Source organism: Heterodontus francisci, chromosome 41, assembly GCF_036365525.1.
Source record: "Heterodontus francisci isolate sHetFra1 chromosome 41, sHetFra1.hap1, whole genome shotgun sequence".
Lineage (NCBI taxonomy): Eukaryota > Metazoa > Chordata > Chondrichthyes > Heterodontiformes > Heterodontidae > Heterodontus > Heterodontus francisci.
This window is the reverse complement of record NC_090411.1, coordinates 12,533,120-12,550,550: the sequence shown is the minus strand read 5'-3', so window position 1 is coordinate 12,550,550 and position 17,431 is coordinate 12,533,120. Positions and strand designations below refer to the sequence as shown.

Here is a 17,431-nt window from a genome sequence, read left to right as displayed (position 1 = left end):
CGGTCATTGCGGTGAGGGGCCCCTTTGCGGAGTGCCCAAAAAGGAGGCCCCCTGAGAGTCTGCCAGGATTTACCTGCCCGTCTCCCCGCTTGGCAGAGGGTCCCTCCGCCGCTGTAAAATGCCAGTGGAGGCGGGAAGAGGCCCTTAACTAGCCACTTAAGTGGCTCAATTGGGCTCTGGGTGAGTAGGCCACCTGCCACCTTTTCCACTGCTGACAAATTGGCATGGCAGCAGGAAGGTGTCAGGACTACCACCCGACACTTTCATGCCAGTTTGCCAGCCTTCTCACCTTCTAGCCCTCCCCAAAGGCCCTGCAAAATTCTATCCATAGTTAATGGACTGAATTTTAGGCCCTGCTCCCCATCAGCCGAAGGCAGGAATGGGGGGTGGGGGGGGGGCCTGAAAATACTGATGCCATCTGTTGTGTCCGTTTCAGGATGCCTTTCCCAGCACTGGCATTGCTAACCAGGGTAGGGGGAGGAACGACAGGGATCCCGCTGTCCTCCATATTAAACCAATTAAAGCAGTTTAAAAGCTCGTTAAGATCTTGTTGGAGTTGAAGGTGGAATTTTTAAAGGGGTGGAAAGAGGGGCAGGAAGGCAGTGGAGGCCATACCCTCAACAAAGGATCTACCTCTGAAGATGGAGTTACCTCAAGATGATCTAGAACCAGTGCTGCAGGAGACTGCGACTTTCCAGGCAGATTGTCACAGAGATCTGTGACGTTGTTGCCGAAGACCTTGAAGCATTGGTCACCATGCCCTTCCAGTGGCCGTCAAAGTCACTGTGGCCTTGAACTTCTTTGCTTCTGGCTCCTTCCAAGGATCAGTTGCGGACCTTAGAGGCATCTCACAAAGCTGCAGCACTGCATCTTGCTTGTCACCGATGCCCTCTTTGCCAGAGCTGGAAAGTACATTCATTTCTTGACAGTCACATAATCACAGGGACAGAGGGCATTGGATTGTGCTGCCATCACAGGTGCAGGACATCATTGATTGCACCCAGGTGTCCATCTAGGCACCGAGTGACCAGCCACTGAGATCCATCAACAGGACGGGCTTTCACTCCCTCATGTGTGCACTCACTTTCCTGGCAGCTGCCATGACTCCTTCACCTTCTGCCAATCCACGCTGCCTCAAATCTTCATTCCAATCCCCAAAATACGTGGATCAATCCTAGGGTCAAGGGATATCCTTGAAGACATGGTTACTCACCCCTTTATTTAGAGATACAGCACTGAAACAGGCCCTTCAGCCCACCGAGTCTCTGCTGACCAGCAACCACCCATTTATTCTAACCATACAGTAATCCCATATTCCCTATCACCTCCCTACACTAGGGGCAATTTACAACAGCCAACTTACCTATTACCTGCAAGTCTTTGGATATGTGAGGAAACCGGAGCACCCGGCGAAAACCCACACAGACACAGGGAGAACTTGCAAACTCCGCACAGGCAGTTCCCAGAATCGAACCCGGGTCCCTGGAGCTGTGAGGCTGCGGTGCTAACCACTGTGCCGCCCATTTACAGGAGCCCCAAACAGAGGCATGGAGGCGATACAACCAATGCTACCTGCTCAGTAGGATAGCCAATGAGAAGGCCATCGAGCTTCTGAAGATGTGATTTTTGTGCCTGGACCGGTCGGGTGGTGCCCTCCAATACCCTTCTGCAAGAGTCTCGCTCATTATGGTGGTCTGCTGTGTTCACCATGACATGCCCCATCAAAGTGGTGTGGACCTTGAGGACAGTGAGTCATAGAGTTATACAACACAGAAACGGGCCCTTTGGCCCACTGTGTCTGTGCCAGCCATTAAGCACCTAACTATTCTAATCCCATTTTCCAGCACTTGGCCCGTAGCCTTGTATGCTATGGCATTTCAAGTGCTCATCTAAATACTTCTTAAATGTTGTGGGGGTTCCTGCCTCTACCACCCCTTCAGGCAGTGTGTTCCAGATTCCAACCACCCTCTGGGTGAAAATATTTTCCTCAAATCCCCTCTAAACCTCTTGACCCTTACCTTAAATCCATGTCCCCTGGTTATTGATCCCTCCGCTCAGGGAAAATGTTTCTTCCTGTAGGGTGGCACAGTGGCGCAGTGGTTCGCACCGCAGCCTCACAGCTCCAGCGACCCGGGTTCAATTCTGGGTACTGCCTGTGTGGAGTTTGCAAGTTCTCCCTGTTTCTGCGTGGGTTTCCTCCGGGTGCTCTGGTTTCCTCCCACAGCCAAAAGACTTGCAGGTTGATAGGTAAAAATTGGCCATTACAAATTGCCCCTAGTATAGGTAGGTGGTAGGGGAATATAGGAACAGGTGAGGATGTGGTAGGAATATGGGATTAGTGTAGGATTAGTATAAATGGGTGGTTAATGGTCGGCACAGACTCGGTGGGCCGAAGGGCCTGTTTCAGTGCTGTATCTCTAAATCAAATCAAATCTCAATGCCCCTCATAATTTTGTATACCTCAATCAGGTCCCCCCTCAGCCTTCTCTGCTCTAAGGAAAACAACCTTAGCCTTTTCAGTCTCTCTTCATAGCTGAAATGCTCCATACCAGGCAACATCCTGGTGAATCTCCTCTGCACCCTCTCCAGTGCAATCACATCCTTCCTATAGTGTGGTGCCCAGAACTGTACACAGTACTCCAGCTGTGGCCTAACTAGCGTTTTATACAGCTCCATCATAACCTACCTGCTCTTATATTCTATGCCTTGGCTAAACAAGGCAAGTATCCCTTCCTAACCATCTTATCTACCTGTGCTGCTGCCTTCAGTGATCTATGGACAAGTACACCAAGGTCCCTCTGACCCTCTGTACTTCCTAGGGTCCTACCAACCATTGTATATTCCCTTGCCTTGTTAGTCCTCCCAAAATGCATCACCTCACACTTCTCTGAATTAAATTCCATTTGCCACTGCTCTGCCCATCTTACCAGCTCATCTATATCATCCTGTAATCTAAGGCGTTCCTCCTCCTGAGGGGGGACCTGATTGAAGTACGACACCACCAAATTCCGTGTCATCTGTGAACTTACTGATCATACCTCCTATATTCACGTCTAAATCATTAATGTACATCACAAACAGCAAGGGTCCCAGCACCGATCCCTGCGGTACACCACTGGTCACAGACGTCCACTCGCAAAAACAACCCTCTACCATCACCCTCTGCCTCCTGCAACTAAGCCAATTTTGGATCCAATTTGCCAAATTGCCCTGGATCCCATAGGCTCTTGCCTTCTTAACTAATCTCCCATGCAGGGCCTTATGAGGTCCTGGAAGGAGACAGCTCATCGGGGAAGGAGCAGGAAGTAAGAGAGGAGGAGGAACCAAAGAGAGGCGGAGGGAGATGACGTTGAACAGAGTGGTGCCCTTGCTGCATGACGAGGTGGCCTCCTCCTGCTACCCTCTGGGAAGAGAACCTCCCTCCTCTCTGTCACTGCCTTCAATATTAAATCGAGGTCGGCATCAGTGAAGTGAAGGTCTTCCCTGCCCTGGGTGTCAGGCCTCTGGCTCTCCTGTGAGATCTCACTTCCCTCTGGTTCTGTGGAAGGCTTTGGCACAATCAGCAGATTTCTCCCTTAGGACAACCAGCAGCCTCAGTGATGGCTGCCATGGGGAGTCTAAATCAGTCCCACACTTCATTTGACCTACCTCTGTTCCTGCTCCCACTGACTCTCAGTGGACAGGAAATCTGTCTCCATATCAATTAAGGGTTTGCCCCGTGGAAATCTTAACTTTTATCAGTTTCCCACTGGAGGCGGGTTTCTGACCCGAAAACATCCTGGTTCCTGTTTCCCGACTCCGTGGCGAAAATTCAGCCCATTGTTTCAGGTTGATGACGTTTCATCAGAACCTTTCATCAAAGGTCATCGCTCTGGAACATTAAATCTGTTTCCCTCTCCATAGATGCTGCCAGACCTGCTGAGCATTTCAGCATTTTCTGCTTTTATTTCAGATCTCCAGCATTCTTGGTATTTTGCTTTTGTTCCAGCAATACCTAACCCTGTTACAGTCCCATTTTGGGTACAAATAAGCCCCAACTATACTAATCCTTTTATATTCCTGTTATTGGAATAAATACACCCCCCTTCCACCATGCTTTTTAAAAATTAATTTTATTGATTCATGGGATGTGGGCATCAATGACAAGGTCGACATTTCTAGCTGCCCTTGAGAAGGAGGTGTTGATAAACATTTTTGAACTGCTGCAGTTTGTGTGGTGAGGGGTGTTCCAGGTTTTCACCTAGCAATTATGAAGCAATGGCTATATATGTCCAAGTCAGGTTGCTGTATGACTTGGAGGGAAAACCTGATAGTGCCTGCTGCCCTTAGGTAGGTTTGGGAGTTTCTGTTAAAAAAAAGCTTTGGAGAATTGTTGTAGTGCATCTTGTTGATGGTATACAGTGCAGTCATGATGTGCTGGTAGTGGAGGGAGTTAATGCTTACAGTGGTTAATGGGATGCTGATCAAGCAGGCTGTTTTATGCTAGATGGTGTCGAGCTTCTCGAGTGTTGTTGGAGCTGCACACATCCAGGCAAGTGGGATATATTCCATCACAGTGCTGGAAAAACTTTTTGGAGTTAGGTTTTGGGACACTCGCCACAGGATATCCAGCCTCTGATCTTATAGCAACAATATTTATGTGGCTGGTCCAGTTTCTGGTCAATGATGACCCCCAGGATGTTGATGGTGGGGGATTTGATGATGGTAATGCCATTGAATGTCAAGGGGAGGTGATTAGACTCTTTTTGGGTATGGTCATTGCCTGATACTTGAGTGGTGTGAATATTCATTTGCACTGGAGTGCTGACTTGGGGCTGCATTAGAGTGCTCAAGTGGGAGTTTTGTGACTGAGGGTAATTAAAGGTTAGTTTTATCTGAAGACTAGTCTTTCTTTTATTTAGCAAATTAACTTAACAGTTGCTGTTTGGGTTGGAGAAGATGAGTTTTAGACCAGCTTTAAACAGTTCACTCAGGCACTGCTTGCAGCTGCACCTTGTTAACTAGATAACTGGCTTAAACCAGTTTTCTAGAGTCAGACAGTATAAAAGTGAGCCATCTTACAGTGCTGACTTCATTTGCACTGGAGTGCTGACTTGGGGCTGCATTAGAGTGCTAAAGTGGGAGTTTTGTGACTGAGGGAGTTTGGTGAGGAGGGAGCGAGGAGCTCCTTTCATTTCCTACCTGTCCTCAAAGAGCGTGAGGGGAGCCGAGAGTTTCCAAAGAGCACAGCTGACTGGTGAGTAAGTCCTGGTGGGTATTTTTCAAACTGGATTGAATTGTAAGTCATTGTTTTAGCAAGACTTAGTTGATTTTTTTTATTATAACAGTCTTCTAAAGTTTTAAATTTAAAGGGTTTAGTCATGGCAGGAGAGCTTAAAGCCGTGGTTTGCTTCTCTTGCTGCATGTGGGAATCCGGGAACATTTCCAGTCCCCGGGACCAGCATATGTGCAGGAAGTGTGTCCAGCTGCAGCTCCTGGAAGCTCGGGTTTCAGAGCTGGAACGGCGGCTGGAAACACTGTGGAGCATCTGCGAGTCTGAGAGCATCGTGGATAGCACGTTTAGAGAGGTGGTCACACTGCAGCTGAAGGGACTTGAGGAAGGAAGGGAATGGGTGACCACCAGGCAGACCAAGGGAAACAGGCAGGTAGTTCAGGAGTCCCTTGGGGTCCCGCTTGCAAATCGGTATTCCATTTTGGAGGCTGATGAGGCTAGTTCCTCCAGGGAGTGCGGACAGAGCCAAGTTTCTGGCACCACAAGCAGCATGTCTGCACAGGAAGGGGGAAAGAGAGGAAGAGCAATTGTAATGGGGATTCTATAGTCAGGGGAACAGATAGGCGCTACTGTGGCCGTCAACGTGACTCCAGTTTGGTGTGTTGCCTCCCTGGTGCCAGGGACCGGGATGTCACTGAACGGCTGCAGGGCATCCTGAAGGGGGTGGGTGATAAGGCAGAGGTCATGGTACATGTTGATACCAATGACATAGGTAGAAAGAGGGATGAGGTCTTGCATCAAGAATTCAGGGAGTTAGGCAGTAGACTAAAAAGCAGGACCTCTCGGGTTGTAATCTCTGGATTACTCCCAGTGCCAAGTGCTAGCGAGTATAGAAACAGGAGAATAGCACAGATGAATGCGTGGCTTAAGAGTTGGTGCAGGAGGGGGGGCTTTAGATTCCTGGACCACTGGGACCATTTCTGGGGAAGGTGGGACCTGTACAAGCGGGACAGTCCACATCTGAACCAGAGGGGAACTAACATCCTTGCTGGCGGGTTTGCTAGTGCTGTTGGGAGGAGTTTAAACTAATTTGGCAGGTGGGGGGGCACGCAGACTCCTAGCAGAATAGGGACACAGCTAAACACAGGAAAGCAAAAAAGTCAGAGGGAATACAGCGGAAGTAAGTTTCAAGGGAGTAAGACCAGGATGGATGGCCTCTACTTTAATGCCAGGAGTATTACAGGTAAAACGGATGAGTTAAGGGCAAGGATTGACACGTGGAATTGTGATTATAGTAGCCATCGCGGAGACATGGTTGAGGGAGGGGCAGGATTGGCAGCTCAATATCCCTGGATATAGAATCTTCAGGCGAGACAGAGGAGGGGGTAAAAGAGGAAGGGGCATTGCAATATTAGTTAAGGATTCAGTTACTGCAGTAAGGAGAGATGATATCTTGGAGGGGGCATCAAATGAAGCTTTATGGGTAGGGTTTAGGAATAAAAAAGGGACAGCCACATTGCTATGTGTTTATTATAGACCCCCAGATAGTCAGCGGGAAATTGAGGAGCAAATATGTGTGTAATTCGCAGAGGTGTGTAAAAATAATAATAGGGTAATTATATTAGGTGATTTCAGCTTTCCCAACATTAATTGGGATAGTCATCGTGTTAAGGGCTTAGATGGAGTGGAGTTCTTAAAATGTATACAGGAGAACTTTTTAGCTCAATATGTAGAGTATCCAACAAGGGAAGGTGCAGTGCTGGACCTAATTCTGGGGAATGAAGCCGGACAGGTGGTTGATGTGTTGGTGGGGGAGCATTTTGGTGACAGTGACCACAATATGGTACAATTTAAGCTTGTTATGGAGAAAGAAATAAACAAGTTGCAAAAAAAGGTTTTGGATTGGGGGAGAGCGAATTTTAGTAAAATAAGGCAGGATCTGGCCAAGGTAGACTGGAAAGAGTTACTTGTCGGGAAATCTACAGAAGAGCAGTGGGGGGCATTCAAAAAGGAAATGGGGAGGGTACAGGCCCAACATGTTCCCTCGAGGGTAATAGGTAGGAGCAACAAGCCCAGAGAACCATGGATGACCAGAAACATTCAGGGTACGATGAGAAGGAAAAGAGAGGCTTTCAGCAAGTACAAGGAGAGCAAATCAATGGAAGCATTAGTAGAGTACAGAAAGTGTAGGATGGAACTTAAGAAAGCAATTAGGAGAATAAAGAGGGGATATGAGAAAGCTCTGGCTGGTAAAAGTATGGAAAATCCCAAGATATTCTATAAGTATATCAATGGGAAAAGGATAACCAGGGAAAGAGTAGGACCCATTAGGGACCAAGGGGGAAATCTGTGGGTGGAGCCAGAGGACATTGGTAGGGTGTTGAACGAATACTTCACATCTGTCTTCACCCAAGAGAATGAGGATGTAGATATGGAACTCAGAGAGAGAGAGACTGTGAGGTTCTTGAGCAAATTGTCATAGGGAGTGACAAGGTATTGGAGGATTTGGTAGACTTAAAAGTGGACAAATCTCCCGGTCCGGACGATTTGTGTCCTAGGATGCTGTGGGAGGCGAGGGTGGAGATTGCAGAGGCTCTGACCCTAATTTTTAATTCCTCTCTGGCCACGGGGGAGGTGCCAGAGGACTGGAGAACAGCTAATGTGGTCCCACTATTTAAGAAAGGTTGTAGAGATAAGCCAGGGAACTACAGACCAGTGAGTCTCACGTCAGTGGTTAGGAAACTATTGGAGAAAATTCTGAAGGAGAGAATCTATCTCCACTTGGAGAGGCAAAATTGATTAGGAATAGTCAGCATGGCTTTGTCAGAGGGAGGTCATGCCTAACAAATTTGATTGAGTTTTTTGAGCATGTGACCAGGTGTGTAGATGAGGGTAGTGCAGTTGATGTAGTTTACATGGATTTCAGCAAAGCCTTTGACAAGGTCCCACATGGGAGACTTATCAAGAAAGCAAATGCACATGGGATACAGGGTAACTTGATAAGGTGGATTCAAAATTGGCTTAGCTGTAGGAGACAGAGAGTGATGACAGATGGCTGTTTTAGTGACTGGAAGCCAGTGTCCAGTGGAATACCACAGGGATCTGTGCTAGGTTCCCTATTGTTTGTCATTTATATAAACGACATAGATGACTGTGGGGGGTAGGATCAGTAAGTTCGCAAATGACACAAAGATTGGCCGAGTGGTTAACAGTGAGGTGGAGTGTCTTGAGTTACAGGAAGATATAGACTGGATGGTCAAATGGGCAGAAAAGTGGCAGATGGAATTTAATGCTGAAAAGTGTGAGGTGATACACTTTGGAAGGAGTAATGTGACACGGAAGTATTCAATGAATGGCCCGATACTGGGAAGTTCCGAGGAACAAAGGGACCTTGGCGTGTTTGTCCATAGATCTCTGAAGGCAGAAGGGCAGGTTAATAGGGTGGTAAAAAGGCATATGGGACACTTGCCTTTATCAATCGAGGCATAGATTACAAAAGCAGGGAGGTCATGTTGGAGTTGTATAGAACTTTGGTAAGGCCACAGCTGGAGTACTGTGTGCAATTCTGGTCGCCACATTATAGGAAGGATGTGATTGCACTGGAAGGGGTGCAGAGGCGATTCACCAGGATGGTGCCTGGGATGGAACATTTAAGCTATGAAGAGAGATTGGATAGGCTTGTGTTGTTTTCGTTGGAGCAGAGAAGACTGAGGGGTGACCTGATCGAGGTGTACAAGATTATGAGGGGCATGGACAGGGTGGATAGGGAGCAGCTGTTCCCCTTAGTTGAAGGGTCAGTTTCGAAGGGACACAAGTTTAAGGTGAGGGGCAGGAGGTTTAAGGGGAATTTGAGGAAGCACATTTTTACCCAGAGGGTGGTGACGGTCTGGAATGCACTGCCTGGGAGGGTGGTAGATGCAGGTTGCCTCACAGCCTTTAAAAAATACCTGGATGAGCACTTGGCACGTCATAACATTCAAGGCTATGGGCCAAGTGCTGGCAAATGGGATTAGGTAGACAGGTCAGATGTCTTTAATGCATCGGTACAGACTCAATGGGCCAAAGGGCCTCTTCTGCACTGTATTATTCTGTGATTCTATGATTACTTGCCACTTATCAGCCCAAGCTTGGATGCTTGCTACACATGGGCACAGACTGCTTCATTTTCTGAGGAATTGCTTATGGAACTGAACAATGTGCAGTCACCTGTGAACATTCCATTTGTGACCTTATGATGGAAGGATGGTCATTGATGAAGCAGCTGAAGATAATTGGGCCTAAGACACTACTCTGAGAAATTCCTGCAGCAGTGTGCTGGGGCTGAGTTGATCGGTCTCAGGACTGTCACTAACCCTATTATAATCCAGTCACTAGTATAACTACACCCCATGCCATACTAGCCCAATTACAGTCCTATTACTGGTAGAAATATACCTTTTCCATGCTATTCTTGGCACAAACTGGTATTTGTGATAGTCATTGAGTGTCTTGCATGCAAAAATTTTGTTTTTATACCACAGGAACCAGGCTTTCTCACCGCATTTGAGTATAGCGAGAAGAGAAAAACAGTGTTTCACATCACCACTGGCAGCCAAGAATTAGAGTGAGAACATTATTTATCTATGGAAATTCGATGAAATGCCTACTAAAGAGGGATTCTCAGCAGCAAAACCTTCTCAAAAATCAAACAGAAGAGCTATTGCACATCATTTCACTTTTTTTGTTCGAGAGATTTTTTTGCTTAAAAATTATGTTAGTGGCAAAATATAAATTACCTGAGAGGCATTGAATTAAAATGAACAGATATACAAGCATTAAATGGGAACTCTGGGGTGGTCACTGCATCTGACTTATTTTAGTGATTCAAATGCAGTTAATTGTTATGGAAATGCCTTGGTCTGTCTGTTCTATTTACTTCAGAAACTATATTTACTGCAGGAACTATCTCTATTCCATTTACTTCAGCAACCATATTCATTTTCTGCAGGAACTCTGTCTTCCATTTACTTCAAGAACTATATTGCATTTGCTGTAGGAGCTATCTCTATTCCATTCATTGCAGGAGTTATCTCTTACATTTACTGCAGGAACAAAAGCAAAATACTGCAGATGCTGGAAATCTGAAATAAAAACAAAATGCTGGAAATACTTAGAAGGTCAAACAGCATCTTTGGAGAGAGAAACAGTTAATGCCATTAGAAAGGTTAGAGACCCAAAACTTTAACTGTTTTTCTCTCTCCACAGAGGCTGCCCCCTGCTGAGTATTGACAACATTTTCTGTTTTTATTTACTTTTGGAACTCTCTTACAATTACTGCAGGAACTCTTGCATATACTGCAGGAACTATATCCATCACTTTCCTTGCCAGGAACTAAGAAATAAAAGGAGCTTATAACAAAGGTAATAATCTTTCATCTTCGTATAGACTTAGACCAATCAAATTGTTAAAACTAGTTTGGAAGACATTCAGGAAATGCATTCAAGACAATTTCCTATTACAATACACCATGGAAACACCCAGGGGAGAGGCTATTTTAGATTTTGCCTTGGATAATGCGACAGGGTTAACTTGTAAGCATTTCACTGGGAGAGAGTGATCATATTATGACAGAATTTCACATTGAATTTGAAAATTACATACATAAGTCCAAAACTAGAGTATTAAACTTAAATAAAGCAAAGGGGCGGTAGCACAATGGTAACGTTACTGGACTAATAATCCAGAGGGCCAGACTAATGCTTCGGTGACACGGGTTCAAATCTCACCATGGCAGCTGGTGGGGGGGGTAGAATTTAAATTCAATTAATTAATAAAATGCTAGTCTCATTAATAATAATCATGAAACTACTGGATTGTCATAAAAACCCTCCTGGTTCACTAATGTCCTTCAGGGGAGGAAATCTGCTGTCCTTACCCAAATCTGACCTATTTGTGACTCCAGACCCACAGCAATGTGGTTGACTCTTAGCTGCCTTCTGAAATGGCCTAGCAAGCCACTCAGTTGTATAAAACCGCTACAGAAAATTCAGATAAGAATAAAACAAGGCAGACAACGTGGCATCAACATAAGCACCAGAAATGACAAAGACACATCCTGCCCAGTCGACCCTGCAAAGTCCTCCTCACTAATGTCTGGGGACTTGTGCCAAAACTGGGAGCGCTGCCCCACAGTCTAGTCAAGTAACAGCCTGACCTATTCATACTCAACGAAGCATACCTTACAGACAATGTCCAAGACTCCTCCATCACCAGACATGGCGGCACAGTGGTATACAGTCAGGAGGAAATAGTCTGGGCAGACCTTAACATTGACTCCAGACCCCATGAACTCTCATGGCATCAGGTCAAACTTGGACGAGGAAACCTCCTGCTGATTACCACCTACCGCCCTCCTTCAACTGATGAAGCGGTACTCCTCCATGTTGAACACAACTTGGAAAAAGCACTGAGGGTAGCAAGGTCAAAGAATGTACTCTCGGTGGGGGACTTCAATGTCCATTACCAGGAATGGCTTGGTAGCACCAGTGCTGACCAAACTGGCCAAGTCCTGAAGGATATATCTGCCAGACTGGGCCAGCGGCAGGTACTGAGAGAACCAACAAGAGGGAAAAATCTGTTTGACCTCGTCTTCACCAATCTACCTCTCGCAGATGCATCTGTCCATAACAGTATTGGTAGGAGTGACCACCGCACAGTCCTTGTGAAGACGAAGTCCTGTCTTCACACTGAGGCCACCCTCCATCGTCTTGTGTGGCACTACCACCATACTAAATAGGACAGATTCAGAACAGATCACAGCAGCAACCTTGAGGTGCTGTGGGCTATCATCAGCAGAATTGTATTCAACCACAACCAGTAATCTCGTGGCCCGGCATATCCCCCACTCTACCATTATCATCAAGCCGGGGGATCAACCTTGGTTCAATGAAGAGTGCAGGAAAGCATGCCAGAAGCAGCACCAGGCATACCTAAAAATGAGATACCAACCTTGTGCAGCTACACACAGGACTACTTGCATGCGAAACAGCAGAAAAAGCTTGCAATAGACAGAGCTAAGCGATCTCACAACCAACGGATCAGATCAGAGCTCTGCAATCCTGTCACATCCAGTCATGAATGGTGGTGGACAATTAAACAACTAACCGGTGGAGGAGGTTCCACAAACATCCCCATCCTCAATGATCAGCGGAGCCCTGCATATCAGTGTAAAAGACAAGGCTGAAGCATTTGCAACCATCTTCAGCCAGAAGTCCTGAGTGTATCATCCATTTTGGCCTCCTCTTGAGGTTCCACCATTACAGATGCCAGTTTTCAGCCAATTCAATTCACTCCACGTAATATCCAAAAAAGGCTGAAGTCACTGAATACAGCAAAGGCTATGGGTCCTGACACATCCCGGCTGCAGTACTGAAGACTTGTGATCCAGAACTAGCTGTGCCCTTAGCACAGCTACAACACTGGTAGCTACCCGACAATGTGGAAAATTGCCCCGGTACATCCTGTCCAAAAAAGCAGGACAAATCCAAACTGACCAATTACTGTCCCATCTCAATCATTAGCAAAGTAATGGAATGTGTCCTCGACTGTACTATCAAGCAGCACTTACTCAACAACAACCAGCGCACCGATGCTCAGTTTGGGTTCCGCCAGGGCCACTCAACTCCAGACCTTGTTACAGCCTTGGTCAAACATGGACAAAAGAGCTGAATTTCAGAGGTGAGGTGACATCAAGGCAGCATTGACTGAATGTTGCATCAAGAAGTCCTAGCAATGGGAATCAGGGGTAAAACTCCCCACTGGTTGGAGTCATACCTTGCACAAAGCCAGATTGTTGTGGTTGTTGGAGGCCAATCATCTCAGCTCCAAAAAAATGCCACAGGAGAAACTCAGCATAATGCCCTCGGCCTAACCATTTTCAGCTGCTCCATCATTGACTTTCACTCCAGCATAAGGTCAGAAGTGGGGAAGTTTACTGATGATTGCACCATTCACAACTCCTCAGATACTGAAGCAATCTGTACCCACAAGCAGCAAGACCTGAACAACATTCAGGCTTGGGCTGATAAGTGGCAAGTAACATTCATGCCACACAAGTATCAGACAATGACTATCTCCAACAAGAAAGAATCTTACTATCTCCCCTTGACATTCAACGGCATTACCATTGCTGATTCCCCCACCATCAACATTCTGGGGGTTACCATTGACCTGAAACTTAACTGCACCAGCCATATAAGTACTGTATCTACGAGAGCGGGTCAGAGGCTTGGATTTCTGCAGCGAGTAACTCACCCCTGACTCCTCAAAGCCTGTCCACCATCTACAAGGCACAAGTCAGGAATGTAATGGAATACTCTCCATTTGCCTGGATGAGTGCAGTTCCAACAACACTCAAGAAGCTCATCATCCAGGACAAAGCAGCCCACTTGATCAACACCCCATCCACAACCTTAAGCATTCACTCCCTCCACCACTGGTGCACAGTGGCAACACTAAAAGGACAAGGGCAGCAGACGCATGGGAGCATACCACCTGCAAGTTCACACTGACTTGGAACAATATTGCCATTCCTTCACTATTGCTGGATCAAAATCCTGGAACTCCCTCCCTAACAGCTTGGTGGGTGAACCTACACTACATGGATTGCAGAGGTTCAAGAAGGTGGCTCAATGGCAATTAGGGATAGGCAACATATGCTGACCTTGCTAGAGATACATGCCAAGGAGAAATTTTAAAAAAAGGTTTGAGGGGCAAGTTGACTAAGGTAGATTGGAAAATTGTTTAAAGGGTATGGAAAAGGGAGTAGGAAAAATAAACGTGGGTCCCTCAGAGATTGAGACAGGAGAAATTATATTAGGTAATAAGGAAATGGCAGAGACTTCAAACAAATACTTTGTGTCAGTCTTCACACCAGAAACATACCAGAAATAGTGTGGAACCAAGGGTCTAATGAGTGAAAAACTTGAAGTCATTAATATTAGTAAAGAAAAGATACTGGAGAAATTAATGGGGCGGCACAGTGGCGCAGTGGTTAGCACCGCAGCCTCACAGCTCCAGCAACCCGGGTTCAATTCTGGGTACCTGACCACCTCCAGGCGCGTATCCATTGTCTCTCGAGATAAGGAGGCCCAAAAGAAAAGAAAGAAGAACTGCCTTTGTGGAGTTTGCAAGTTCTCCCTGTGTCTGCGTGGGTTTCCTCCGGGTGCTCCAGTTTCCTCCCACAAGCCAAAAGACTTGCAGGTTGGTAGGTAAATTGGCCATTATAAATTGCCCCTAGTATAGGTAGGTGGTAGGGAAATATAGGGACAGGTGGGGATGTGGTAGGAATATGGGATTAGTGTAGGATTAGTATAAATGGGTGGTTGATGGTCGGCACAGACTCGGTGGGCCGAAGGGCCTGTTTCAGTGCTGTATCTCTAAACTAAACTAAACTAAAAGCTGACAAATCCCCAGGATCTGATGATTTATATCTTAGTGTTCTAAAAGAGGTGATTGCAGAGATAGTGGCAGAACTGGTTGTGATCTTCCAAAATACCCTAGATTCTGGAACGGTTTCAGTGAATTGGAAGGTAGCAAATGTAACACTGCTATTCAAAAAAGAGGGGGAAAGAAAACAGGAAACTATAGACCAGTTAGCCTGACATCAGTTGTCAGGAAAAGTCTGGAATCCATTGTTAAGGACAGCCCCAACAAACAAATTTCTCTGCAGCACCTGTGGAAGAGCCTGTCACTCCAGAATTGGCCTTTATAGCCACTCCAGGCGCTGCTTCACAAACCACTGACCACCTCCAGGCGCGTATCCATTGTCTCTCGAGATAAGGAGGCCCAAAAGAATTGTTAAGGAATTGGTAACAGGGCACTTAAATCATTATATGCATAGGCAGAGTCAATATGGGTTTTATGAAAGGGAAATCATGATTGACAAATCTTTTACAGTTTTTTGAGAATGTAAGTAACAGGGTAGATAATGGGAACCAGAAGAGGTAATGTATAGTATGTTTGGATTTTCAAATAGCATTCGAAAAGGTGCATGAAAGAAAGGTTGTTGCACAAGATAAGGCCTCATAGGTTGCAGTAATATATTAGCATGGATGAGGATTGGTTAAAGGACAGAAAACAGAGTCGGAATAAATGGGTCATTTCCAGGTTGTTACTAGTGGGGTGCTACAAGGACCAGTGCTATTTACAATCTCTGTTAATGACATTAGATGAAAGGAACCAGTGTAACATATCCAGGTTTGCTGATGATACAAAGCTAGGTGGGAAAGTAAGATGTGAGGAGGACACAAAGGGGGTGAAATTGTTTCTGCAATAACTTAGTAGACTGTTTCTGCTGTAAATGCAACAGATTGTTCCACAGTAAACGCAACAGATACAGTTTCTGAAGTAAATGGAATTGAGCTAGTTCCTGCAGCAAATGCAATAGTGTTTCTTTATTAAAGATATCAGCAATAGTTCCTGCAATAATTTCAATTGTTCATTCCTTCAGTAAATGCAGAGATAGTTCTTGCAGTAAATGGAATAGAGATAATTCCTGCAAAAATTAGAATACAGATAGTTCCTACAGTAAATGTAATGAGACTTGCTGCAGCAAATGCAAAAACAGTTTGTGCAGTAATAAGAATAGACTGTTTCTGCAGTTAATGCAGACAGTTCCTGAATAAAAGAGATAGCTTTGCAGTAAATTGAATAGAGACTATTCCTGCAGTAAATGCAAGTGATATTTCAAACTCTGTGGATGGATTCTAGGGGAAAATTATATTCCTTGAGATGGCTACTCACCACTCTACAGCCAGAGACAGTGGCACAAAGGCAATAAAACGGAAGCCATCTGCTCAAAAGGACAACCATTGAGCAGGCCGCGGGATTCTGAAGATACGGTTATGGTGCCTGAAAGGGTCTTGCTCATTGTGCTGGTCTGCTGCGCTCTCCATAACATGGCTCTCCGGAGAGGTGTGGACCTTGAAGAGGGTGAGGCCCTGGAAGGACACAGCTCATCAGAGGAAGAGGAGGAGCAGGATGTGGAAATTTCACACATCCTTCCTCTGTTGGGAGACAGAGATCTTCCTCCCTGTGGTGATCGACAATGGCCCAGGATTTGTCTACTTCACACCTCTTTGTTTTAGAAGAACCCAATCAATTCAAAAATGTCCAATAAGGAACTATCTCTATTCCATTAACTGCAGGAACAGTCTCTTTTGCATTTAGAGTCATAAATGCCGGCTCTCTAGTGTAATTCCATCAGTCGCATTCTCCCGCTCTATCCCTGTAGCCCTGTAAGTTTATTTCCCTCACATGCCCATCCAATTTCCTTTGGAAATCATTCATCATCTGCGCTTCCACCACTCTTGTAGGCAGCAAGTTCTAGGTCATTACCACTTGCTGCAAAAAAAAGTGCTTCCTCACAACCCCCCTGCATTTCTTGCCTGAACCTTATATTTGTATTCCCTAGTCGTTATACCATCAGGAACAGCATTTCTTTGTCTACCTTATCTAAACCTGTCATAATTTTGTACACCTCTATCAAATCTCCTCTCATTCTCCTTTGCTCCCAGGAGAACAATCCCAGCTTGTCCAACATAACCTTTTAGTTAGAATCCCCATCCCCAGAACTATTCTGGTAAATTTCTTCTGCACCCTCTCAAGGATCCTAAAGTGTGGTGACCAGAACTAGAAACAATACTTTAGTTGTGGCTTAACCAGAGTTTTATAAAGGTTCAGTATAACTTGCCTGCTTATGTACTCAATACCTCTGAACCCAAGATCCCATGTGCTTTGCTAACTACTCTCTCAATATGTCCTGCCACCTTCAAAGATCTATGCACATGAACCCCCATGTCCCCCTGTCCCTGTACAATCTTCAGAACTGTGGCATTTAGTCTATATTGCCTCTCCCTATCCCTTTTGTCAAAATGCATCACCTCACATTTCTCTATATTAAATTCCATCTACAAGTTGTCTGCCCATTCGACTGGCCTATCTATGTCTTGTTGCCGACGATTGGTATCATCTTCACTATGTGCCACAGTTCCAAGTTTGGTATCATTGGCAAATATTGAAATTTTACTCCATATTCCAATATCTAAATCATTTATATATATAAAATTTAAAAAAACAGTGGTTCCAGCACTGACCCTTGGGGAACACCATTGTCTACCATCCTCCAGTCTGAAAGACAACCATTTACCACAACTTGCTGTTTTCTGTGCTTAAGGTAA

At 45.6% G+C, this 17,431-nt stretch overlaps 1 protein-coding gene across 1 annotated transcript in view; it reads left to right on the top strand.

Moving 5' to 3' along the window:
• Positions 1 to 17,431, top strand: part of dmc1 (DNA meiotic recombinase 1) — a 186,581-nt gene that overhangs the window by 37,512 nt on the left and 131,638 nt on the right. The window contains exon 4 of the mRNA XM_068019900.1: positions 9,733 to 9,815. Coding sequence (XP_067876001.1) covers positions 9,733 to 9,815 — 83 coding nt within the window. The remainder of the gene's footprint in view (positions 1 to 9,732; positions 9,816 to 17,431) is intronic.